At 44.0% G+C, this 27,881-nt stretch overlaps 2 protein-coding genes across 2 annotated transcripts; both read right to left on the bottom strand.

The window, feature by feature from the left end:
• On the bottom strand, positions 1-9,427 carry LOC141911512 (uncharacterized). The gene is made up of 4 exons (XM_074802496.1): positions 9,397-9,427; positions 5,135-9,192; positions 4,713-4,864; positions 1-4,061 (listed from the first exon to the last, which is right to left on the bottom strand). Exons 2-4 carry the CDS (start codon positions 9,169-9,171, stop codon positions 2,812-2,814), a joined length of 5,439 nt encoding a protein of 1,812 aa, XP_074658597.1. The 5' UTR covers positions 9,172-9,192; positions 9,397-9,427; the 3' UTR covers positions 1-2,811.
• A 476-nt stretch (positions 9,428-9,903) lies between these two features.
• On the bottom strand, positions 9,904-27,409 carry LOC141911513 (transmembrane protein 198-like). The gene is made up of 6 exons (XM_074802497.1): positions 27,235-27,409; positions 22,505-22,651; positions 22,208-22,337; positions 14,192-14,755; positions 13,384-13,619; positions 9,904-12,976 (listed from the first exon to the last, which is right to left on the bottom strand). The coding sequence occupies exons 2-6, from the start codon at positions 22,565-22,567 to the stop codon at positions 12,842-12,844; spliced, it is 1,128 nt and encodes a 375-aa protein (XP_074658598.1). The 5' UTR covers positions 22,568-22,651; positions 27,235-27,409; the 3' UTR covers positions 9,904-12,841.
• Between the last annotated feature and the right edge of the window lie 472 nt (positions 27,410-27,881).

Raw genomic sequence — 27,881 nt, 5'->3', positions numbered from 1 at the left:
ATATCATAAGCAAATAATATTTGACGATTTGTTTTTATTCAGTAGAAGACAATAGTTATTCATACCTACAATACAGACATAGAACGTAAAACAAATTAGTGGCAGTATACAGATGGCTGAAGATAACCGGGTTGGAGAGGTTCTGAGCCTTAGATCAGTGTACAATATTACAATTAGTTTATTGCCCCACAAAAAATTACGAACATCGTAAGAGAGACAGTTACCGAACGAACAATAATTAAATGCAAATCAATTAAAAATCACATCGATTCAATGATTTATCAACCCCCCTAACTATCGGTTTCCACCCAAATTTTGAATCGCTGATTGCAAAAAATTATTCATAATCACAATTTATAGGGTCTTCAGTTATCGATGATTATCCTTGAAAACCTTGTCTCTCATTTCTGCTGAGCTTAAAAATTCAGTGAGATCTACTACGCTGTATTATATGTCTTTTGATTCACTGAATGAACACCACCACGTGCGACTACTCTACATCTCGCATTGACAGTAAAACTAGAAACCGTCTGCAATCTCTAATTGAACTTTTGTCATCTCGGCTTCATTACATCAGCTGCGCGTGAACCAGATATCAATACACACACAAAGTGAGATCAAAACATACACGATATCTCTTCAAAAACGTGCGTTAGTGGTGAAAATCAATATTTCACACATAATAAAACATATTAACACATCAACACACAGACGAGTTATTCGACAACAATAGAAATCCGATCTGACAATGGACTCCGCGGAGAGTATAAAACGCAGCGTTTATTTAATTTCTCGTTTAAAATTTCGTTTTAAAACCTTTTAGGTTTTCGAAAAAGCGGGTTTCAAACATTCTCTAACTTTCTCGATAAAATATATTTGTACATTATCGTAATATATTTCTAATATAATCAACAATCTATTAATTATGCTAAAATCGTAATTCAATCGTTACAAAGCCAGGGCTGCAGTTGCTACCGAAGTAACTATGAATTTTTTTAAATTATTACTACGTCAACTATCCACCGGTTAAAACTCTAACCAACTTCGGCAACTGCAGCCCCTGATACCAGTCAACGTTTTATAGTTATGAGTTTATATTTTACTGTAGAATTATTACCGAACTGTGGTAATCGTAAATCTACAGAAAAATGCAACGGACAACTTTGGGACTGGATCCCGGGTCCAATTTCACGAAAAAATTTAAACTTAAAACGGTTTAAGCTTAAAAGCTTGAACTGTTATTCTCATTGAAAATACGAAATAAACAATTTAAGCAAAAATAAGATTTGAACTTTTTTTTTTCATGAAACTGACCCATTGACAATATTATATATACAGATTATGAAACCATTTTGAGACATCAGTTTGATCAATAATCATCATCGACATTAAAATACTTATTATTTTCGATAATTTCAATCACTATCACAACAGAATCGAGAAAAACTCAATACAAACGTTATTCGATAGCAACACGAGACATGAATTTAAAAACAAAATATAAAATCGAAGAAACCTTCTCGTAAATCTGCCTATGACATCACTGTAAAATCTGACATCACTTCAAGTCAGAAATCTCTAGGAATCGCAAAGCGAACCTGCCCACGAGTGTATTTACATCAAATCATTATACAGGGTCCGATCTAAGGAATGAAAGCCACTTGCCCGGGGGACAAGCATATCTGAAATTTCGCTTGCCCCCTCCAAAAGCTACTTGCCCTACACAGGCAGTCCGATTGGTGGCGCTATCATCCGTTGTATCGAGTGGGAAAAAAGGCTCTCAGGCTGGTGGAGTATTCTCTACATCAGAATTTGTCGTAGCAGGGTCCGATCTAAGGAATGAAATCCACTTGTCCCCGGGGGCAAGCACATCTGAAATTATTCTCTAGTCGGTGAAGTTCGCCGCAACAAGGTTCCACAGTATAATCAAGAAATGTCAAAGATGTTAACATTTTCTATTTCTGTTTGACTTGCTCGATACGGACTATAGATCGTTTCCGTCTCTCCGGAAGATATATAATTTCACAATTTCAATAGATTTTCACGATGATGTCATCGGTGGATTTACGGAGTACGTTACACATCAGACGAGACAATTAGACTAGGAACCGACACCGGAACAAAAAAGAGACACGTAACTAAAACATAAATACATGCAATAAGCCAATATAATAATTAAACGCCATATTAACACGGTTCCCACTCTCAAAATTCCCAAGTATTTCATGGGTGATTTTTCAATTTTCCCAAATGGAAATGAACACATATCGTCATGCAACAGCCAACGTTTTAGCGGTGACCTGTTGATAAAGGTGATTTTAAAGGGAAGTTGCCCTTGGCAAATGCGATATGTGAAATGTATTGAATTTTCCAAATATTTCCCAGATTTGAGGAAAATTTTCAAATTCCCAAATATTTCAAAACCGGGAATTATTATTTCAAAATTCCCAAGTTTTTCCCAATTTCCCTGTTCTGTGGGAACCATGCGTATAGTTGACTCACTTTACCTCCGCGAGGAAAAGGTTCTTGATATGTTTAATTCAAGCCAGGTTTACGTTAAAACCTTTTTTTTCTCTTCTTAGTTATTTGCACGACGAATGATTTGAACACAACTAGAACGGTTGGATCAGAAATAATCTAGATCCAACACTGACTGAAGGTCAAATCAGAAATCATTTAAGATTTCATATAAATGCATTCATAATCGGCAATGTTTAATTTCACTCGATCGACTTTCATCTCTGGAACTCTTCTGAGGCGCCGTCGATTCCAAACTCAGTTCTTTTCGATGATGCTCGTTGATTACCATCATTATTTCGTCGACGTCCTGTGGCCGCGTCGCGACTGATATTTCTTACGCTCGCGACACAGCGACGCCGCCCGGTGACGACGCAACTGACGCTCCGAGACGAACCGATACGAGCACGTCGCGCACCGATACAGCGCCCTCTCGTGGACGTGCACGTTGTGATAGACAAACGCGGCCTTCGTACGGAACGCGCGGTGGCACGCACCGCACAGAAACGCGCCGCACGCGCCGTTGAAAACGTCGTGCGTATACTTCTGCGTCGCCGTCGCGAACGTCTTGCGACAATTCGGACATCGATGACGTCTAGCGCCACCTGCGCGCGAGACGCGGAACCGACCGTGTTCGCGGCGTATGTGCCGGCGAAGCTGCAATCCGTATTTGTAATACTTGGAGCAGCGCGCGCAGTTGTGAAGTTTGATTTGAGCGTGCGCGATATAGACGTGCAGTTTTAACTGAGCGATCGAGATATAAACCCTCGGACAGCGCGAGCAACGGTGCAAATTCTTTCCCTTCCGTCGTTCGTGTTGAATCAGTTTTTTAAACGTCGTAAATCGGCAGTTACATTTCGAACAATCGATCGTCGTATCCTCGGTTACGGACGCGTCGTCGTCGCGCGTCGCCGCGGTTACGTGTTTATGCGACAAGAAGTCGCGTTCGTCGTTGAACGATTCGTCGCACACGAAACATTTCATCGGCGAATATTTGGTTGCTAGGTTACAACGCGGCAGACGGCTCTTCAGTCGGCACGGCGACGACGATATCAGGTGACTGGCGACGGCAGTTCGGGTCGAGAAGGCGGCTAAACACCGCGGACACCGGTAAACCCCGCGGGCCGCCGCATCGCCACGGCAACGGTGCTTACGAATATCATCATCGGTCGTCAAGGTTACGACGCAAGCGCGACAATACCCGCACGCGTCGTCCGCGCGCGTCACCGTCACCGGCGGCAACGGTTTCGAGCAGTTGTTCTCGTTGACGTGAACGACCAGTCGTTTCCGTGGAAACTCGCGTTCGCAGACGGGGCACGTGAACTCGACTCGGTTATAGCACGTTTCGGATTTCAGGTGCGCGACGAACGACGACGCGCGGCTGAAACGACGCCGACATTTCGGACACCGCGGCCGATCGGGGTCGTATTCCATGTGCTCGGCTCGACGCGACATCAACGAGTTACCGCTGAATACGATCGGTATCCGTTCACCGGTGCACAGCAGAACAAAACGAGTTTGTTCTTCGTCTCCGTCATCTTCATCTGAAAATAATCAATTACAATGAGCATTTCACAAAGACCCGCAGCAACAGATTACACACTTCAGCTGAAGATGCTGAAATTATCTCTACTTTTGCTACCTGATTCAATTTCAGTAAATGTAAGTCATTTGGTTAAGTCATCATATTACTGAAGTCATCCCTATTTTTGAGTCCCAATTTGTATTTCAAAATGACTGACCATCACAACTATGTTGACTTTCACTATAATCCCCCATTTCTTCAATTGCATTCTAATTCTCAACTTGAATAAATCATCTAAAACTAATTTCATTCTCGATCTGTGTCAGATTAGAATGAATGAAGTAGTGATACCAGTTACCTTAGCGCCCTTTTCACTGTGATACAATATGTTCAAAAGCGGTATTATTACCCCCCCCCCCCCAGCCTATAACTCGATTCCATATAGGCCTATCAGTCATCTCTCCCTGGGGGTGAGTTACATCTGAGCAGCTACTAGCCGCTGAGGAGTCATCTATTAGACCAGGTACCTACTTACTCCCTCCTGGGTGGAGTAAAGCAATGAGGATAAGTGTCTTGCCCGATGACACTATAACAATATACAGGGTTCGGACCCACGATCTGGCTTCCCCGAGTCCAACGCTTTACCCAATCACTCATTAGCTGAATTTACCTTTCCGTGAGATAACGATGAGTCGGGTATTTCCGGTAATCTGCGAGGAGAGTGTCATCGTGTGAGCAGCAGACGCAGGGAGTATCGTAGACCGGAACTGAACGATGTCGTCTGCCGTCATTAGATACGTCTGCTGCGAGTAGATCACCTGCCTACAATCAATCGATAATCAATAAATACACCGACACTACGACAACATACACTCGACGAGCTAATGATCGCTTAACGATCATCTAGATAGAGATTTATAACTGACGAAATGGAAAACAGCCGAAGACCGAGTAACTACTTAGCGCCACCTGGTGGATCCTTGCTTGCCACAGTAGGAGTTGGCAGTTCTTCCACTTCACAAGAAATGGATAAAAATTCTTTTTAAAGCTGTATTGGAAATATGGAAAGAAATTATAAATCTTAACACTTACTTTTCACTTCGATAATTTCTAGCCGGGACGATCTCGAATCTGGGTCCATTCTCGATGGCTTCCGCTAGCTTCTCAGCGAGCGATAACGTCGCTGTAACTCCGTCTGCCGGTGTTGTATCCGTAGTAACAACTCGCTCTGTTGGTTCTGTTGTAACATTTGTTTGTTCTTTCATCGATTCAGGATGTTTGTCGTTGATGTTTTCTGTAGTATCCATCGGTTCACTGAGTTTTGGATTTACATCGGGCAGAGGGGCCTCCTCAGGTATGGGTGAGAGAGGAACCTCAGCTGTAGAAGGGAGATTGACCTCCTCAGCTGCAAAATTGGGTGTAACCTCAGCTGTGGAAGGGAGTGGAACCTCAGCTGTGGAAGGGAGTGTAACCTCAGCTGTGGAAGGGAGTGGAACCTCAGCTGTGAGAGGAATCTGGTCAGAGACAGGAATACTAACATCATCAGCATTTACTGTTGCGCCCTCTACAACCATTTCTACATCCGTATTTTGATGAAGAGAATCAGGAATGTAACCGACAATGTTCTCAACATCAGCAGGTGCTGTAGCTGGTGCGGGTACAGGATCACTGACAGCTGCATCAGCAGGTGCTGTAACTGGTGTGGGTACAGCATCACTGACAGCTGCAACAGCAGGTGCTGTAGCTGGTGTGGGTACAGCATCACCGACAGCTGCATCAGCAGGTGCTGTAGCTGGTGCGGGTACAGCATCACTGACAGCTGCATCAGCAGGTGCTGTAGCTGGTGCGGGTACAGCATCACCGACAGCTGCATCAGCAGGTGCTGTAGCAGAAGCAGGTACAGCACCACAAACAGCTACATCAGCATTCACAAATCCATCAGTTATAAGTTCATTCATCGTTATGTCTACTGGAGTTTTATCCGCAGTTTCATTAAGTTCAACGACGCCTGCTTCAATATTTTCCTCCTCTTTCGTTTTTACGATCGCTGAATTTTCACCGGACACCGCCGTCCTCTCTCCGGGGGAATCCTCCGTCCTCTTATCTGGGGAATCCCCGATCACTCGAACCGTCAGATGAACGTCTGTGATGTGTTTCTGCAAATCGTACATCGTCGAGAACGATTCCGCGTCGCAGAACCAACAATCGAATGGCAGGTCGCCGCGGCAATGAGCCACGTAATGCAACGCCAGATCGGAGTCCGTCTCCAGTTGAACGACTTGTCGACAAAATTTCTCGCATTTTCGGTATCTCACGGCGGCTCGGGAAACTCGATCGTGATTCTCGAACATGTGACGCGACAGTTCGTTGTACGTTTTAAACGCGTCGCCGCGGTTACAGATTCGACAGTTGAAATCTCCGTCGCCGCGAGTGAAATGTCGCGTCGCGTAATGCGTGCAGAGTTCCTCGACGCTGTCAAAGATGTTCCTGACGGCCGACGGGCACGCGAGGCAACGTAGATGGGACCGACGGTTTCTCAGACCGTGGTCCGAGTTCATGTGATCGACGAACTCGCCGTAACTCGTTACGTCCAGTTGACAAATCGAACAAACAAACGGCAGATCGCGTTCGAAATGAGCCGTATAATGAATCGCGAGATCGCGTTCCGACGCGAACAATATCGGATCCTCGCAACCGAGACAAGTGCGGACCGCGGCGTGATCGGCGACCGCGACCATCGCGTGCTCGGACTTCATGTGCGCTCTCATGTCGAAGTACGTCGGGTAGGTGGCGCTGCATTGTTTACACGTTAACGCGCTGTTCGCGTGAGTCTCGTAGTGCGTCACCAGCGATTCGTACGTATTAAACGACGTCTGCTCGGCGACGGCAGACGGACATATTTTACACACCAGGGGGCGCTCCGGTATCTCGGTATCCGCCGCAATTTCCGTCAGTTTACTAACGAGTTCGCGTAACGGTTCACGCGTCGTCGACGCTGCGTCGATCGTCAACAATACGTATGGTATCAACGTATCCCCGGATACCTCATAAACCGTAGATACACGATTCGTCGATTCCGATTCATTGTTGTCATCGACGACGGAGGAGGACGATTCGGGTAACGACGACGACTGGATCGGCTCCTTCAAAGCGTCTGCTACCTCCTCTCCTCCTCGTTCCGCCTCTATCAGACTCACACCGGCCTCCTCCATCAACTTCTTCATTTCATCATCATCAACATCCTTCTCCTCATCCTCGTCTGTCTCCACTTTCACCGTGACGGGAATTTCTTTTTCCATTCGAACGATCGTTTCGTCGTCTTCGCACTTCACGACGACGCTATCACCCCCGCCGTCGTCGTGGTCCGCTCCGACGTGGCGAGACGACTTACGCCCCTCGAACGATAAACGAACTCTTCCGCACTCGGCGCTCTTCACTCTACCCGCCAACCCTTCGTTAACTCTGAAATACCTCGTCGATAACGAACGCACGTCGTCCCACGGCTCGAGAATCGCGTTGTTTTCGAACTCGTCGATGTAAACTACGATTTCGCGTAATTCGCCTCGATTCACGGAATCATCATCGTTTTTATCGTCGCTTTCATCGTCGACGCTTCGTTTACGTTTGACCGCTCTACGCGCTACGACCAATGAACTGTTCGATCGAAATCCCGAAGTCGTCGTCGATTTTCTTCTTGCGACGTTTCTCTTCCTGCGGCTGCCACTCTCGTTCCTCAGCTCTGTGCGTCTGCTGTTACTGCTTCCACCCCCGCTACTTTGACCAGTCCTCAGCTCCGTGCGTCTGCTGCTACTGCTTCCACCCCCGCTACTTGGACCAGTCCTCAGCTCCGTGCGTCTGCTGCTACTTTTTCCACCCCCTCTACTTGGACCAGTCCTCAGCTCCATGCGTCTGTCACTCTGTGAGTTCTCTGAACTCCTCCGCACGGATTTTCTCGGGACGTACAATTCGGTCTCCGAGTCGGAATTCTCGTTTAATTCTATAAATGCTGATCGTTTACGGAGTCTAGGGACGGGGCTAGCATCCTCCTCAAACCGTTGACATCCCCTGGGGGCGGGGCTATCATCCTTCTCCAACTGTTGACGTCCTCTTCTGGGGGCGGGGCTATCATCCTTCTCCAACTGTTGACGTCCTCTTCTGGGGGCAGGGCTATCATCCTTCTCCAACTGTTGACGTGCTCTTCTGGGGGCGGGGCTATCATCCTTCTCCAACTGTTGACGTGCTCTTCTGGGGGCGGGGCTATCATCCTCCTCAAACCGTTGACGTCCCCTGGGGGCGGGGCTATCATCCTTCTCCAACTGTTGACGTGCTCTTCTGGGGGCGGGGCTATCATCCTTCTCCAACTGTTGACGTGCTCTTCTGGGGGCGGGGCTATCATCCTTCTCCAACTGTTGACGTGCTCTTCTGGGGGCGGGGCTATCATCCTTCTCCAACTGTTGACGTCCTCTTCTGGGGGCGGGGCTATCATCATCCCCATTCTCAACAATACTCACATGTCCTTTTCCCGATTTTACTCGCGATCGTAACATGTTTTTCAACCGATTGTCACCGAAGTCGCGGACAACGGCGGACGGAGTCCGCGTCGACCGACGTTGAGGCGTGTCTTCATCGCTCACCGACGTCGTCCTCATCGTCTCCAAGGTAACATCATCATCGCTTTCATCATCGTCCACGTTGTTGAATTTTCGTTTTTTCACTCGTTTCCATTTTTTATTTTTCGATGTTATTTTCGCGGGTTTTACATCGGTCCAATCAATATCATCATCGACGCTTACATCCTCCTCAGCATCATCATTCTTCTCATCTTCGATATCTTCCCGATCGTCCTTCGTATATTTTTCGACGTCTTTTAATTCCTCGAGTAACGATTTTCGACGTTTGTTGTCGCGATTTTTCGACGCGGTTGCCGATGGCGATGTATCACCGTCGCGTAGAATGTGTAGTTTTGTTTCTCGATTGTTGTCGTGACGCGGCGAGTCGCAAGTGTCGTTCAGGTGAGATTCGATCCTTCTACGCATGACCAATCGTCTGCGGCGGCCATCTTTAGATCCGCTTTCATCAGCAGATTTAAATAAATCCGGTTTCTTTGTTTTTCTGCGATTAGGTTTCATTCTTTGTGTGTTATTCCATTCCTGTTCAACAAAAAATCAAGAAATCATTGTTTATCACTTCTCTAGACTAAGACTAAAAGAGGACTCCAGATTTTAAATTCTCGTCTCGATCGCTGTCAGAAAGGAACGTCAATCGGCTGATTGCTACTCAGGCGATCAGGGCGGGTCCTGACATCGCACCACGGCCTTCGAATTAAGTTAAAAAAAGAAATATGATTTCAATACCTTTACGCTCGTTAGATCGCAGTTTAGAGTACGTTACACAGACTACTTCCGCGCGCGTATCCTAGGTGGCAGCACCGCACGGCAATATTTTTCTTAAATTAAAACAAATCCTTTTGAATCTTCTTATAACTACTAGTTGTTATAAATAAAAGAAATTCCACTATATGAACTCTGAAAAATTCCACTATATTTTGCACTCACTTGTAAATAAGTTTACATATTATTTTGCATAATAGTTAGGAGAAACTGAGACAGACTAAGCGCCTCACCATGGGGGCAGCATTAGACGACAAAACCTTTCACAAAATAATTAGCGGGCCGGGTACTAAAAAATTAATTTAATTATGGTTATTACGGTGAATGTACCTTAAAAAAATTATTTTTCAATTAAAGAATTCCATAGCCTTTGCTTCCCCTGAACTATCCAATTTGTGACGACGAAGGGCGAGTCAATTTCCTTATCCTTGAGCAAACGAACCAAATAACATCAAGATTTATTTCGTTGTATCAAATATTTCCTTTATTTATTATTGCAAACAATTTTTCCTCCGACGCGAACAAGTGAAATTAAAGCCTAGGCAGAGCGCGAGAGAGAGAGATTGATTTTCTAATTATTTCCGAACCGTAAATTCTTAAAACAAACAATTAAAAACGAACACCGAAATAACGACGACAACATAAAACAATCAGCTACAATTATCATTAGACATCGATTCGTTGAATTACCGCATCATTTCTGAGATAGAAAAATCACAATTTATACAAATATTAACATTAATTACAGATATAGTTCTCGTCGAATTCGGACACCTCAGTTTCATCGGTTTTCGTTTAAAATCCTGATTCTCGAGTTAAAAAAATTATTGAAAATCACCGATCAATTTTCAGACTCAACCAAGTTCCCAGTCATGAGTTAAGATTTGACTCAGAGTTAACTCATTGAAAACGAACTAATTCTAACTCAAAGTAATGAAGAACTGTGGAACTGGCTCGTCTGATTTAACCGACAATAACTGCGGAAATGGGTCCGAAATTCAGAGATACAAATATTATCAGTATTACACGGGATATGAACAACATTAAATACGCCATTTGGGGCCTTAGAGGCAGCCCGGATAATCGTACCGGTAACACCTAGCCCCAGGCATCCCCCCAGAGCAGTGTGAATACCAGAGGATCTTTACAGCTTACCCCTAGAACAGTATGAATACCAGAGGATCGAACCCTTGACCCAGACATCACTCAGAAAAGTCCTCCCCCTAGAACAGGGTCCGATCTAAGGAATGAAAGCCACTCGCCCGGGGGCAAGCATATCTGAAATTTCGCTTGCCCCCTCCAAAAGCTACTTGCCCTACACAGACAGTCCGATTGGTGGCACAATTCACCGTTGTATCGAGTGGGAAAAAAGCTTTGTGACATAAAATTGCACTAGCCCGGCGGACAAGTGATGATGATAACCTACTTGCCCTGATGAGAATATACTTGTCCCGGGCAATGGGACAAGTGCTTAGATCGGACCCTGTAGAATGTGAACAACTGCTAGATACAAGACCAGCTCAAACCCTCAAATAGCTATCTATGGCATTATTGTGAGACGATTCAACCAAACCTTCGTTATCATAGTTCAAAATAACTATTCAACCTAGTAAACCAATTCATATTTGTTCATCGTAGGAATATTCGCATAATAAACAGCACCATTTTAACGAAAAGGCAGTTTTATACGTAATAGAGAGAGATTGTACATTGTTTACTTGCTTTATTCTATATTGAATGCTTAGAAAATACATCGATTGGACCCTTTATAAAGATAGCAACCATATTCGTGAATTTCAATAACAACATTGCCAGCTACAAGATAAAACAATAGCAGAGTGCTTCAGTCATCATAGCTGCGACAATCATAACACAGCGGAACCTCGATAATCTGTTCGTTATAACCGATAGTTCTATGGGGTCATTCATTTATTACGTACGCATTAGGGGAGGGGGGAGGGGTCAGTGCAATTGCGTACTGTAATGCTTAATGTATATGAAAGAATGGCCGATTTTGTGTACAGTGGGAGGGGGGTTGAAAAATTCCAATTTTATGCGTACGTAATAAATGAATGATCCCTCGTTACAACAAACTTCACAGGACCAGAAAATATGTTCGTTATAACCGATAGTTCGTTATATCTTGTATGAAATTCATTGAATTCTCTTACTTAGGACACAATTTGTTTATTTGTTATCTGATGAATAGTCGTATCAGAGTTCGTTGTAACGAGGTTCCACTGTATTGTTGACTCATCCAAATGCCGACTTACGCTTACCATAGTCGATTGAATCCGAAATACAAATTGTATTTCGAGAAAGTGATGACTTCGATGATGACTTCATCCGAATTGGACAAGTTTGTTCTGTATATGCTTTCAAATTAAATACATCCTTTATATCGCTTGAATATTCAGTAGCTACACAAATTTCGAACGTAGATGTTAAGGGTTTAGGGAAAAGTGATTCGTCATAACTCTTCATCGAGCATAGACGTGCCATTTTACCGATCATCCTCCGTTTTTCTTAGTTAAGTTAAGAGAGTTACATAAATTTCCAATTTGGCACAAAATTCGTTACACACAGAAAAACAAATGATCAAAACACGGAATAACACACCTTTCGTTCTATTTACATCAACTGAGATACACCAGTTCCAAAATTTGCTTCTCGAGTCAAAATCAAAGAATTGATTTTGACTGATATCTAACTCGAAGACTAGCGGTGGAACTGGCCGTCCAGACGCCTAAATCCAAAATCGTATTCTCGAATCAAGAAACAAAAATGCTCGATGTTGAAAAATACTGACTTTGATTCACGTACGTCTGCTGAGATGGCGCTAGTGGTCATTTCAAAAATACTGCCATTTCGAGTGAGCATAATAATGAAATGAGACACTTATTTTACATTTTTACAGATAGATTTTTTAGATCTATTGCAGTAATGGGAATGGGTTTAGAGCCAGGTCTTCAATTTAGGAACTGCCCATGAACTTAGGCTAAGAGTCTAGAAATGCAAATATTTTTAGGTCGACTCATCTGTGAACTAAAGAACCCTTCAAATGAGACAAAAGTTTAAGGGCTCATCAGAAAATGGGCTTAAATTTGTTTTTTTTGTAAAGTAACCCGGCCCAGACAGCAGTAAACCTTCATATCGGTCAAGAACATTGAGATATTAGATGAATAGATTTTTGTGATTGATGTCAACTAGTTAAAACAGGTCGATGTTGACTAGTTTTAACAGGTCTATGTCAATGTTGACTATTTCATACAGGTCAATGTCGACTTGTTTATACAGGTCGCTGTTGACCAGTTAAGACAGGTCGATGTTGACTACTGTAGTTTATACAGTTTGATGTCGACTAGTTAAGACAGGTCGATGTTGACTAGTTAAGACAGGTCGATGTCGACTAGTTAAGACGGGTCGATGATGTAGTATTGTTATGAGTAGTGCTGCTGCCCAAATCAGTGGATGAATCTCCGCGAGTCGCAACAAAATCTTTCATCGATGGCGATAATTTGTGTTGAATACTTTGAATGTAAGACTGAAAATAAACAGAAACAAAAAGAGTTTCAGTTACGCAATTATTTATTGGGAGGTTTCACACAATGTGTTGATTTTCCATTGAGAGAAGTTAGTAACTAATATTTGACCTCTCCTCGTCCAAATACGGTCAACCCTCAATTATCTTGTCGCCCCTGCTGAGTTGCGAGGTCAGGGGGTTCGGGGTTCGGCTTAAGAGTAGTGGGTTCGAATCCCTTGAGGGGTGAAGATGACCTAAATTTAGAAGTCAGGGGCTGCAGTTGGCCAAAAGTAGGTAGTTGACATAGTGACAATTAAAACTTTATTGTTACTATGGTATCTATCCGCAAAGGCGTCTGCTATCCACGTAAAATCCTGTGGTCCTGACGCTGTATGATCAGTAAACCGAATGCATTGTTGCGTCGTTACCTGGGAGATGACGTCTCCGTTAAACCGTCTGACTTGGTATAAATGGCGATACCGATTGTGCGGCGTTTGAGGTGGTGGCGGCACGCCGCGGTGCGGTGGTACAGGTGGCGGTACCATACGATCCGTCGGACGGTCACGCGGGGGCGCCACGGGACGGTCCACTTGTTCGGCTGTCGATGTTTTCTGTCGTTGTTTTTGTAAATTCACTTTCTTTCTCCTTCGGCGAGTGTGTAACACTGGAAATATATAACGACGGTATTTTAGATTCTATTTACTGACGGCTACAACGCCCAAACTAAACACAATTACACATGGGTTTAACAGATCAGGGACCAGTTACTGAGACACAAGTCTAAGTCCGAATTTGGTTCAGTTTCTAATCTTACAGCATAAGACCAGTCTAAGCTCACTTTGGTTCTATAGCAAATCTAACAACTTTAGACCAGTCCAAGCTCATTTTGGTTCTATGGCCAATCTTAGGCAACTTAAGACCAGTCTAAGCTCATTTTGGTTCTATAGCAAATCTAACAACTTAAGACCAGTCTAAGCTCATTTTGGTTCTATAACCAATCTAACAACTTGAGACCATTCTGGTTCTATAGCCAATCTAACAGGTTAAGACTCGTCTAAGCTCATTTTGGTTCTATAGCCAATCTAACAACTTAAGACCAGTCTAAGCTCATCTTTGTTCTGTAGCTTATAATGTTACAACTTAGATGAATAGACAAAATGAGTTCAAACTGGTCAGTTTAATGATTAACAACCACAATGGAAGAGAAGATTATCGAAGGTGTGGATTGTATCTTACCCTCGTGGTGGTCGAAACCTTTACCCGTCACTTTCCACTGTATGAATAAACCGATGGAGCAGGCGGCCGGCCAACAGCCGAGTATACACCAGCTGAACCAGCAGACGGGTCGCGAATATTCCACGCGGATACGATCCCAGACGTAGTTCAACATTATAAACAACTCGACGAAATAATCCAAACACGCGACGGTCATCGCCGCGCCGAACACCGACGTGCCGATAATCGTGCAACCTTTCTGAAAATACAGCGTCAACAACGCGAACAGAATCCCGACGCCGAATAGAATCCCGAACGATATCCACTTCGTCGTCGGGTGGTAGAATATCTCCATGACGATCAGACCGGCGGTCGCGAGTAACACGCCGAGGTGGAACCCGGTGAGGAACAGGCCGACGTATTGTACGAGCATCGTGATCAACCCGCACAGAATTCCAGCGCCGATCGCGATGCCGGCGTTGCCCTCCGGCGGTAGGATGTTCTCTTCGATGCAGATCAGATACGTGACCACCGAACCGAACATGAATCCCGTCAGAAACATGATCGCTTTGAAGAATCGATATCCTGAAAAATAAAACGTAAACCGTTAAATAGCGAGGAACTTTTACACGAAAAAAATGTCGAAATTTGACTGAAAATTCAGAGAAATTTTCGGCCAATTAGAAGCTTTTATTTAAGACCAGTTTAAGACCATTTTAGTTCAATAGTCACCATTTACTATCAACAAACTTATTTTATACAAATAAAAATTCATATTTGATTTTCGATTTGGAAATGTTTGAGCCATTTAGAAAATGTTTGCGTGGTCAAGGTTTAATTTCAAGACCGGATATCTGACTTTAAGATTTCTCATCTTTTTTTTCATCCTGTAGAGCTAACATGGTCTAACATCTGATGTTATGACAGTGTGACTGTATGAACTCATGGACTGTGGATGTTGATCGAGACAGACACTCTCTACAATCTAAGCTCATTTCAGTGTTGTGAATCGATGTAACAGTAAGTGATGGTTTGAATATGGAGTTATGTCAGACAGTTGACAATGCAGCAGCAGCAGCAGCAGCCGCCGCAGGGATGCTGGAGAGAGTAATCAGAGATGCTGGAATGATGATGATGGATTCTAGTGAATTTTCATTCATACGAGGAATCAGCAGCAGTAGCAGCAGTTGAAATTATTGATCCATCTCATTTCACCTTGACCTTGTTACAAGCGATTGTCCCCATTAGGACGCAGTATAGACTGAGAGACTGTCAGTGAGAGGGGTGGAAAAGAAGGCAGAGGTAGAGAAAGAGGGAAAGAGGGAGAGAGAGAGAGGGAGGCTGCGAAGAGAGAGAAAGAGAGAGGGCAGATAGATAGGGAGGGAGAGAGGGAGAGAGGGAGATAGAGAGAGGAGAGGAGGGAGGGGAGGAAAGAGAGGGGGCGAGAGAGGGAGGCTGCGAAGAGAGAGAAAGAGAGAAGGCAGATAGAAAGGGAGGGAGAGAGAGGGACATAGAGAGAGTGGAGGAAGGGAGGGGAGGAAAGAGAGAGAGGACGAGAGAGGGAGGCTGTGAAGAGAGAGAAAGAGAGAAGGCAGATAGATAGGGAGGGAGGGGGAGAGAGAGGATGAAAAGGCTCGAAGACTATATCTCAATTTGAATAATTTTTCTACCTGTGAACGCGCTGGGAGGTAACTCCTCCTCTCACTCTGTTATACATTGACACGGTATTTATTTCAGTGAACAATATTAAGCAATGCCTTTAGGGGGAGAGAGAGAGAGTAGCAATTGTTTTTCCAATAAGATCAGTACTGCATCCTTGCGTCAATGCGGAGATGACTCATATGAAGTCTTTGAAGTCTTTTTCTCTCCGTCGACTCATTGTTTCTTGCGTAATGCGCGCACGTACGGAAGAACACCGTCAGACTGTAACAATGTCTCCCACGGCAACGACACCGCAGCAGCAGCCGGACACCGAATACGTAACGATATCAAAATATACATCGACGACGTGGGATAAGATTTTTTTTTTCTCAAGGAATGGTTAAGTGTCGGTATCATCTATTCCCAGCTGCTGCTGCTACTGCTAATGCTGCTGCTACTGCTAATGCTGCTGCTACTGCTAATGCTGCTGCTGCTGCTGCTGCTGCTGCTGGTGCACTATTGAATAGATTTCTGCTGAAATAGTTATTGTTATTCATAAATTTGTACTTGATAATAATTTCCCTATGTTGATCGTAAGTAAAATTGGAAAATGATCCCATATACCCATTAGAAGTAGACTCCCATTTGACCGACTTCAAGAAATGTATTTCTTGGAATGCTTACAATTTTTTATTGACAATATTTGCTTTGTTTGGCTGATGCCTGATATATGTTGATTAAAGCAGTAAAGAGGATGTATGTGGGTAGATGTGTATCCGCAGTATAGAGAGACCCATCTCTCTCTCTCTCTGTCTCTCTCTGTCGTGAGTTACAACTTCGTCCTTAAACAGCCAGTAAATCATACACATGACACGACCACACAAACTTGAGATTTATTAAACTGTCTCATTAGAGAGAGGAGAGAGGAGAGAGGGGAGAGGAGCAAGGAGAGAGGAGAGGAGAGAGGAGAGAGGAGAGAGGAGAGGGGAGAGAGGAGAGAGGATAGAGAGGGGAGAGGAGAGAGGAGAGAGGATAGAGAGGGGAGAGGAGAGAGGAGAGAGAGGAGAGGGGAGAGAGAAGAGAGAGAGAGGAGAGGAGAGGAGAGAGGAGAGAAGAGAGAGAGGAGAGATCAGAGATCAGAGGAAAGAGGAGAGAGGAGAGAGGAGAGGAGAGAGAAGAGAGATCAGAGAGGAGAGGAGAGATGAGAGAGGAAAGAGAGATCAGAGAGGAGAGGGAGGAGAGAAGAGAGAGAAGAGAGATCAGAGGAAAGAGAAGAGAGAGTATTTCAGAGTGAGACCAAATTCAGGGAGCTGTCGCAGGCATCTTGCTATTTAAGACCAGTTAGGCTGTGACGTCGTTGGTCACCTGACGTAGTGTCAGGGTTATGATAGGCCATCATCGTGTATGTAAAGAAGCTCCCTCTACAGTTGCAAACTGAAACTAACTGGTGAAGATTGAATCTAGAGTCAATAGACCGGACTGTGAACTCAGCGAGAACTTCAACACGAAATCACATTCAATCTCCACCACAACTAAATACAATGTATGCTCTCACACACAACTCGCAATGGATTTATTAATTACAGCGTATAAATACACGTTCCTCCGCGACGACGCCGGGTCCGTCAGCCGGTCGGAGGTCGTGTTACATTCATATTTAATCCCGCCGAGAATTTATCTCGACTTGTGGAAGATTTTATCAGCCAGTTACACGAGCGTGTGTTTCAAGGTTTTATCAACACGTCGTATCAACGTTTATCAATCCCCCAATCCCCCCCTGCAGATTTATAACTACCTAATTAATCAGCTCCTCAACAAATCCTTCTAACCTTAATATACATCCCGGGTGAGGAATGAACAGGATGCTGCAGGATCTCGGTCAGGTGACCAGCTTCTGTCAGACGTACGACCAAATGAAATAGATTAAGACTGGTCATTCATCGGGTCTGGACCCATGGACATTAGACTGACCCAATGGACATAAGACTGACCCAATGGTTCATTGGCCAGGGTCTGGACCCATGGACATTAGACTGACTCAATGGACATAAGACTGACCCAATGGTTCATTGGCCAGGGTCTGGACCCATGGACATTAGACTGACCCAATGGAACATTGGCCAGGGTCTGGACCCAATGGACATTAGACTGACCCAATGGTTCATTGGCCAGGGTCTGTACCCAATGGACATTAGACTGACCCGATGGTTCATTGGCCAGGGTCTGGACCCAATGGACATTAGACTGACCCGATGGTTCATTGGCCAGGGTCTGGACCCAATGGACCTAAGACTGACCCAATGGTTCATTGGCCAGGGTCTGTACCCAATGGACATTAGACTGACCTAATGGTTCATTGGCCAGGGTCTGGACCCAATGGACATAAGACTGACCCAATGGTTCATTGGCCAGGGTCTTGACCCAATGGACATTAGACTGACCTAATGGTTCATTGGCCAGGGTCTGGACCCAATGGACATAAGACTGACCCAATGGTTCATTGGCCTGGGTCTGGACCCAATGGACATTAGACTGACCCCATGGTTCATTAGCCTGGGTCTGGACCCAATGGACATTAGACTGACCCAATGGTTCATTGGCCAGGGTCTGTACCCAATGGACATAAGACTGACCCAATGGTTCATTGGCCAGGGTCTGTACCCAATGGACATAAGACTGACCCAATGGTTCATTGGCCAGGGTCTGGACCCAATGGACATAAGACTGACCCAATGGTTCATTGGCCTGGGTCTGGACCCAATGGACATTAGACGGTCTGTACGCAGCAGGGGTGTGACATTTAGGGTGTGGATGAGGTCGGGTATGAGTCAGATGAGTAGTTGATTTATAATCGACAGGTTTTGCCTGATTTCACGGATTATTGCCGCCGCCACTACCTCGAGGGAGGCCCCGGTTAGTGATAGATCTCTGCTGTCAGTATAGAATAAGTGAGTCATCTCTTCTCTCTCTCTCATACACACAACTCACTGTCAGAATATTGCAATCACGTCAACACAGAAAACACCTTTATAGGAATTAGCAGTCAGAGTCAGTGAGCTCACAGAGAAACCTGCGTTCAACAAGTGACAACTCCCCCTCAATCCACAACCACAATCTTCCCTCAGCAGGGATTCAAACCTGAGACATGCCAGAATTCTTCTTCGCAGGAATTCGAACCTGATGGCATCGCGAGACTCTGCTGCCTAATTCTCGCTCATAGAGTGAACTCTTCAACTACATTAGATCGAGGAGACAAGAGGAGACAAACATCTATATCTGCACATTAATCATGGGTGTAAAACACCGTTAAACTCTGTAGGGGTTTAATACAGCAATAATCCATCCATCTATCTGGATCCATCCTCCTGTTGCTGCTGCTGCTGTCACTCCTGTTGCTGTTGCTGTCACTGCTGTTGCTGTTGCTGCTGTCACTGCTGTTGCTGTTGCTGCTGGTATTACTGCTGGTGCTGCTGCTGCTGTCACTGCTGTTGCTGTTGCTGCTGTCACTGCTGGTGCTGCTGCTGCTGTCACTGCTGTTGCTGTTGCTGCTGCTGCTGCTGTCACTGCTGTTGCTGTTGCTGCTGCTGCTGTCACTGCTGTTCCTGTTGCTGCTGCTGCTGCTGCTGCTGCTGCTGCTGCTGCTGCTGCTGCTGCTGCTTCTGCTGCTGCTGCTGTCACTGCTGTCACTGCTGCTGTTGCTGCTGGTATTACTGCTGGTGGTTGTGTTACTGCTGGTGCTATTGGGACGAGGATTAAAAACTTGCCATCTGTCGCTCGTTTGTTTTCGATGATTATCGATTCAATGTTGCGGTGAATTTTATCGCTGGTTTTAATTAACAGAGGATTAAGTGAGAATCGAGAGAGGCAAGGGGAGGATAGGGGGGATAAGGGAGGAGAAACAGGGAGGGGGAAACACGGTGGGATGACAGAAGAGAAAGGAGAGTGGGCAGGAGAGACAGGGAATGGAGGGACTAATATAAATAAAAAGAGAGACAAAAGTAAGAGATCAATTACTCAGAGTCAGTATTCTGAGTCATGTAAATCAGCACCTACTGAGTGAGAGAGGAGAGAGGAAGGGAGAGGAAGGGAGAGGGAGGGAGAGAGGAGGGGAGAGAGGGGAGAAGGGAGAGAGTGAGGAGGGGAAAGAGGAGGGGAAGGAAGGGATGGGATAAAGAGGGGGAAAGAGGAGAGATGGGGAAAGGAGAGAGATGGGTGAGATGAAGAGGGTGGAGTGAGGAGAGAGTAGAGAGGATAAACTCTTTTCACTATCAAACAATGAGTGATTCCAATGAATACAAAATACATCTCTGTTTTATGAGTGGCTGCTGCTGCTGCTGCTGCTGCTGCTGCTGCTGCTGCTGCTGCTGCTGCTGCTGCTGCTGCTGCTGCTGCTGCTGCTGCTGCTGCTGCTGCTGCTGCTGCTGCTGCTGCTGCTGCTGCTGCAGGAAATAGATCTTCAGAGACACGAACTCCTTACAACTGTTTGAGAATATACGATAACAATTCGATACACGACGCAGCACGCGTCATCAGTTTATATGATATCTCAATCTTATAACAAATCAATATCGAATGCGCCGAGAATGAAACGAAAAATATCTGTGAAATCTCCGCGACTTGCGACTGAACCGGCACTGGTGAGTGACTGCGGGGAGGCAGCTGCGGCGAGTGTGGGCAGACGGATGTATGATGGATTATTATCCGGGGATTACATACGTTTAGTGTTTATTTATTGAGGATTTATCATCTGTGACTAAATCCTCAAATCGATCCCCGTTGTATGTAATTACAGTGTACACTGTATGCTGTACACTGTATGCTGTACGCTGTCTCTCTGCAACCAACAACTTTTAGATTTCATATTCACGATCGCATTCAACAGTTCCCTATTTCAATAGTCTGATATACTGTGGAACCGGGTCCTGGTGCTCTTAGTTTGACTTAGTTTGAGGGTAACTGAAGCTGAAACAGTCTCCTCATTATAGCTGAAATATCCTCATTTTCAAGGAAACTGTGGAACTGGATCCAGAGTCAAATTAAACCCACACAACTGCAGAACTGTATCCAGAGTCAAATTGGTGCACAACTGTGGAACTGGATCCAGGGTCGATTTAAACCCACACAACTGTGGAACTGGATCCAGGGTCGATTTAAACCCACACAACTGTGGAACTGAATCCAGAGTTGAATTAAACCTGCACAACTGTGGAACCGGATCCAGAGTCAATTTTAACCCACACAACTGTGGAACTGAATCCAGAGTCAAATCAAACCTACACAACTGTGGAACTGAATCCAGAGTCAAATTAAACCTGCCCAACTGGATCCAATGTCAAGTTGAACATGTATCTGAGATCACAGCTGCACTGACCACAATTTTCAAGTATCTTCAAAGATTTGAACTGAAAAACTTTCATCACGGATTCAGAGACTTTTATGCAGTTGTTGTGTCTTACGCTGCCGTCTATTGAATTTCAATGAACACCGCCGTGTTCAACGGTGTTCAACAAACGACGTTCAATATTCCTAATATGATTTGCCGGTGATACGATCGCTAAAACCTGGACGTTCCGAACACAATAATTGCATCAGTACCGAGACCGAGGAACTGGCTGAAAGATCTTCTTCATTACGCATGAGACATAAGACACGAGACATGAGACATAAGACATGAGATTACTGGAAAGTGCACTTAAAAAAAAAAAAAAACTAAACCAAATATTTCCTTCAGGAAATTGAGCGATTTGTCTCGATGAAGATCGTGATATAAACAGCGAGAGAAACTAACTGCAGACGACATTCTGTTGCAATCAATTATCTACTCCCAATAAATCTAGCTCTAAAGTAGAATCAGAAAATACTTTTCTCCTCAAATTTTAGTTTATTCAGCCTCTAGCTCCGAGCATGTTTCAGTGGGATAGGGATGATATTTTCATGCCCTGCTAGAAATTGATATACGACCAGCAGGAACCTGTTTTACAGACTGGTATCAACTAAACCCGGCGGTTCAGTCAATCGATTTCCAATTCAGTTTTAACCACCAGGCGATGCTGGTATAAATACCACCAGGTGGCACTAGTTTAAATGACCACCAGGTGGCGCTGTGAGGACCCTAGATGAGAAGACCACCAGGTGGCCCTAGTTTTAATTAGTAGGATCATCAGGTTTTAACCGATACGACCACCAGATGGCGGTAGTACGACCGCCAGGTGGCGCTAGTACGACCACCAGGTGGCCGCACTGTATTGAGATAATATGGCGGTAGTACGACCACCAGGTGGCGCTTATACGACCACCAGGTGATGATGAGGTAATATAGCGGTAGTACGACCACCAGGTGGCGCTAGTACAACCACTAGGTGGCGCTGTGACGAGGTAGGATAAAGGGATACTCACCGAAGAACGTGTAAAGAATGCCGAATACGAAACACATTCCGCAGAGAACTGCCGGAACTATTTCATAGTTATAACTGATATGTTCACATCTATCCGGTATCGTCGGTACATAAATATCAGTAGTGTTTACCTGTAATAATAATTATAATAATATTAATAATAATCACATAAATATGATTTACACATGCGATGAAAATACTTGAAAAAACATATGTCTTGCGAATACAGTTCAGTTCAGATAGACTCAGTTTCTGGACAACCGTCCTGCTAGTTAGTAATCGGGAGCCAATCACGTACCTGCATGAGGTAAGGTAAAATTTGAACGCGGGTCGTCGTCGTCTCCGCGTCACCGTCGTCCATCCCGTCGCTACGCAACAATGCGGCCGTATCCGTACGATCAGTAATCGCTTACCATCATTACCATGGCAACAACGAGGATTCGATCTGAAAAACGCAAGGACGATACGATTAAATAAGTGTAGATAAACATTCGTAGGCCCGAGGACGGTATTCCCCGGGTCGTGTAGGCGGTCCTAGGGCTGTCGGGAGGCCTTGTATCAGAATTCCCTGGGCCTTGTATGGAAAGCATGACACACACAAACAGGTTGTAGAGTGAGCCAGGATTTTCTATTAGATTCTTTTAATTAGCATCGTCTAATTAGTGATCGATAGATTAAACTGTGTCAGCTGCTGCTGCTGCTGCTGCTCCTCTTACTGTTACCATTAAAACAGACGGATCAATATTAAAACAGCCGTGAAGTGACTACGAGAGTCAATAAACTAGGAGTTAACGATGACTGCGAGAGTCCCCATCAGCAGTTCATCCGACCGGGAATAGCTAATTCTACAAATACCCGACGATAAACCATTGTGAAGGTCACGCGGAGCTGACAGAGATCTATGAATGTGATGTTTAGATCAAGCGATAGAAACTGTTGGCGGCAAGAGAGAACGATGAGAGAAGAGTAGAGACAGGGAGGAATAAATTAAAGGGTCCAAAAAGTTTAAATTTTTTGGTTTAATTGCTATTGGTTACTTGGTGTTTTCAATAGGACAACAATTCAATCCTAACCGTTTTGAGCTTGAAGAATCTGGACCCACGTGTGGGGAGAGGGAGGAGGGGAGGAGGGGGTGGCCTGTTGAGCAGGATAAAGATTGTTAGATTAAAGATGAAAAGGAACGCAGGAAGAGGGGGCTGGGCTGGAAAGATATAGTTTTAGATGGATATAAGAGGGAAGTGTAACCTATATCTATAATCTAATATTTGATAATGAATGAATAATTAGAGAAGTAAACCACAATACGCACACTGCAGACCGGCTACACAACAACCAATCAGACCTATACCCAATCTAGAATGCTGTATCACCAAAAAGTCTTTCAAAAAATACATCAAAGAGAAGTCAAAAGTCTGAGTATTGGAGACTTTTCCTGACAATCAGGGGACAGTAAACCATTTTCAGAGACTGTCCTGACAATCAGGGGACAGTAAACCATTTTCAGAGACTGTTGCCGATAATCAGGGGACAGTAAACCATTTTCTGAGACTGTTCCTGACAATCAGGGGACAGTTAACCATTTTCAGAGACTGTTCCCGACAATCAGGGGACAGTAAACCATTTTCAGAGACTGTTGCCGACAATCAGGGGGCAGTAAACCATTTTCTGAGACTGTTCCCGACAATCAGGGAACAGTAAACCATTTTCAGAGACTGTTCCTGACAATCAGGGGACAGTAAACCATTTTCAGAGAACACTTTAAGTGCCAGTGGTTAAGGCCAGCTGGTTCAGGCATCTTTTCCATCAAATTCAGAAGATATTAGTTTCTGTAAGAGAATTAGCTGCGGTGAGGAGGATATTTGAGTGAAATACCTCCTACTCGTTAGTATAACCACACACCAGTCAGTATTACACAGACTGTGCATCAGTGTGGATTGTGGAATGTAAAAACAAAACCACTTCACTTCACAACAACTGCAACGCCGATAATATTCAATTTCCCTTCAAACTAAAGAGAAACCGTTTCAGCAAATTCTCAACGCAGTTATATATAATACACTCAACACCTCAACGAAACTCTGAAATAATTCAACATCGATCACTTGACTTCAAAATTTTAATTTACTGAAACCATTTCTGGATGAATAAATTAAACAAAATAGTTCTCTAATTTGTTTTCTTTCAAAAAACATGTTCCAACGAAAGCAAGCCCGTATGTTATAAACGGAATGAATTTGAAACGAGCCGAGGGTGCCCACTCCCGCCCACGAAACCGGGCCCCCGAGACGGTTGTATTAGGCCTTTGGATAGTTGGGCCGCACTTTCATGTAGTATGATAGATAGTTCAGGGGCTGGTTTTATAGGCTGGTGTTAACTTTTAACCCAGGGGTAAACTAAATTCATTTTCAATTTAGTTAACCCCGAATTAAAAATAACACCAGTCTATAAAATCAGCCCCTGAATGACGGACAGATAGCCCCCACTCTCCACGCCAGGATACAATAATAATCATTCATATTGATATGAATATTTAGACGTGCAGTGTTTGTAGATATGTATATGTAACCAGCTGTCAGTATGCCTGAAGTGTTATTACCAATATCGACGCAATTATAGAAGAAATACAGCCTAGCCTTAGTAAACCAAAACAAAAACCTCTTATCACCAGCCATACCAACACACCTCTAAACCAAAACACAAACCTTTTATGTCACCAGTAATAATCCACAGTCTTTACCGTGAGACGTAAGCCGCGATCACACGAGCACTTTTGGCCCCGGGGCCAAATTTGGCCCGGATCAACTGTTCACACGGGTGCCAAATGAGCCCGAGCCTATTTGGCCTGGGCCAAATTTGGCCCAACCAAAAACGTCGGACCAGGCCCAGACTAATGATTGCGTTTGAATTGCAACTGGTACCGGAAATTATCCACTCCACTTTGAGCATTTTTAGTATCGAGTGCATGGTTTGCGTGTGAATGCGCTCTCTAATTAGGCCCGGGCCAAATTGGCACGGATCAAATCGTCTCCGTGTGATCGCGGCGATAAGCCTACTACAGAAATGGGTTTAAAACTGAAAGATCAGCTACGAGGAACAAAGTGAACTGTTGTTGAGTAGAATGATGAAGAATATCCACCATGTTCCAGATATATCCATAAATATTAGGCATGGATTCATTTTATCTATCGTGAGATAACCTTTCAGCGGTACTTAATATACAGCTAGTATCATAATGACCTTTTAGTTCCTTCGAAACGACTACAATTCTACCTGGAACAAAATTGCAGCCGGCTTCTTGCGCCTTAATACTCCATCGCGTTGAGACTGCAGAAAATATTTCACTGAGTTCAGAATCAGGGGAATTGCCTCACCAAACTTGAGAGCAATTGACCTGGGTACTGGAAATCGGGTATCTACGTCAAGTAGGGATTGGTCTCGGGTCTGGTGCCGAGCAAAGAGACCGTCACCTAATTTAAAGGGTAGGAAAACCTATCGAACATCACAGAAAACTCAAGAATCCAGGTAATAATGCCAGAAGTAAAAATGCCATAGGTACGGTAATAATGCCAGAAGTGAAAATGCCGGAGGAAAAATCATACCATAGGTAAAAATGCCAGAGGTTAAAATGCCAGAAGTAAAAATGCCAGAGGAAAAATCATACCATATGTAAAAATGCCAGAAGGAAATATGAGGAAAATTAAGTGAAGATTTTATTATCATTGGACCTGAAAATTCTTATTTTCACTAGATTTTACGTAATGAATGCACATTTTACCTCTGGCATTTTTACACCCCTGGCATTTTTACCTCTGACATTTTTACTTCTGGCATTATTACCGCGTACCAAAACTCAATGACTTTTATCCAAGAACTCATTAGAAATGGATTCCCCTTTTTCCGAGTGCTTCTCTCGGTCTATCCGAGGAAACTGGTTGAAAATGTCTCTAAGCGGCTCGACATTTTTCGTAATCTACGTCACCACGAACAAATAAACGCATTTTTTTCTTTATTTCCTAGTAAACACAGATAATAAATCAATTTTTTGACGCCGTAAATAAACCCTCAGCATAGAACAGCATATAGTCAAACAGTAACATACTGTTTAATCCAGGTACCTGTCTATAGTGTTTAGTTATTAATTCTAGCCAGGGTAGCATTTTTCTAACTGATTTCATCATGCCCTGCGTCACACTGTCAGACATACGACTATCAATAGGAAAACTGACAATTTGATGATAAGAAACAAAAGAGCTTCCTATAAATAATCTTTAGTTGAAACATAATAAACATTCTGAAAAGGACAAACATTTCCTCAAGCTAGTATCTTATTCAAGGTTTCGGCACTGTAGGCCTATCCTTTTTGTTATCTTCAACAATAATGAATTTGTCGTTATTATCTTGGGACTGCGGCAGTTTTCCGTAGGGTAGGAGTATAGTTTGGAGGTCCCGACCCTCCTATCCCCGCGGTTGATGATGCCTTATTAAGACATATTGACTTAAAACCTGCACATTTAACATCATCTTCTAGAAAATTGTAATCTTTTTTCCATTTATTTCTATATACGTGCTAACGCTGAAGAAAGCTTCTTGTGGCCTTCGGCAAGGCTGTTGTATTACAAAAATATCTTCCTTTTTTGGAACATTTTCCATTTCCATCATGTTCCTAATTCTGCCCATAATGCCCTTCCCCTATCTATCCCCTGTACACTTCCACCCATTGACGATAACTTCCAAAGACGTACAAGGCAAAAATGATATTAATAATATTAGTGGACGTGGTCGGTTTTTTTTGGCAGCAGGACCTGCTGACCTGAAGGACGCGGCTGCAACCAAAAAATAACATCAAGAAAGTCAAGAAAGATAGATAGAAAGGAATTGATTTTCAGTTGACATATAGATCTTGTGCTGATTCGATACATTACTCATACTCCTCTAATGTTGTTATTGTCATCGATGATGTCAAACAAACAAAAAACTGCAGGACGGACAAGCGAATCGACAAGCGAGAAATTCGGATGCTTCACTTACCACCTGTTCTCTCTCCTTCTTCTGTCCGACCCTGTCTCTGTCTCTGCTGTCGACTCCTCCTGTATTATTCCCAAAATTCAGCAGAGATTCAAACATATTCCTGATATAATCCGTATTATCCGCATTTCACAGCATCACTAGACTGTCAGAGAGCTCATCAGTATGCAGTTGTGAGTTTGAAATGGCATCATTGGATCCGGAGCCAGTGATGCCCGGAGAGGACTTGAGAAAAATAATAAATATATCTTGTATATAGTGGAACGACGAGGTCGTTCAAAAACGAATTAAAATTCTTTTTTTGTGGTAGTTGTGCTAACTTATTCAGAGCCTTTTCGTTTTAACATTTATATTTCTTCTCTAAAAATATTCCTTTTTTCGAATTATTGAATGTGATTGGAAAAATTTAGGAAAGGTAGGTAAACTTTTCAGCAGATAGTAAGGCATCAATTTTCATGTTACAATTACTTCTAGCGACTCCGACCTTGACCTGGCATTTACGGCGTCATACCCTGTCACGCAGATACGGTTGCCCTGGCAGGTGAGTACCGTACAGTGCTTCCACCTCACTCTCCTTAAATTTGTCTGCGGTAAGCGAGTTAAACAAAACGTGCTGCCACCTAACGGGAATTGTCTACCAATGGGAACCG

Source organism: Tubulanus polymorphus, chromosome 10 (assembly GCF_964204645.1).
Source record: "Tubulanus polymorphus chromosome 10, tnTubPoly1.2, whole genome shotgun sequence".
NCBI lineage: Eukaryota > Metazoa > Nemertea > Palaeonemertea > Tubulaniformes > Tubulanidae > Tubulanus > Tubulanus polymorphus.
The sequence above is the reverse complement of the archived record's forward strand: the minus strand, read 5'-3'. Positions and strand labels throughout refer to the sequence as shown.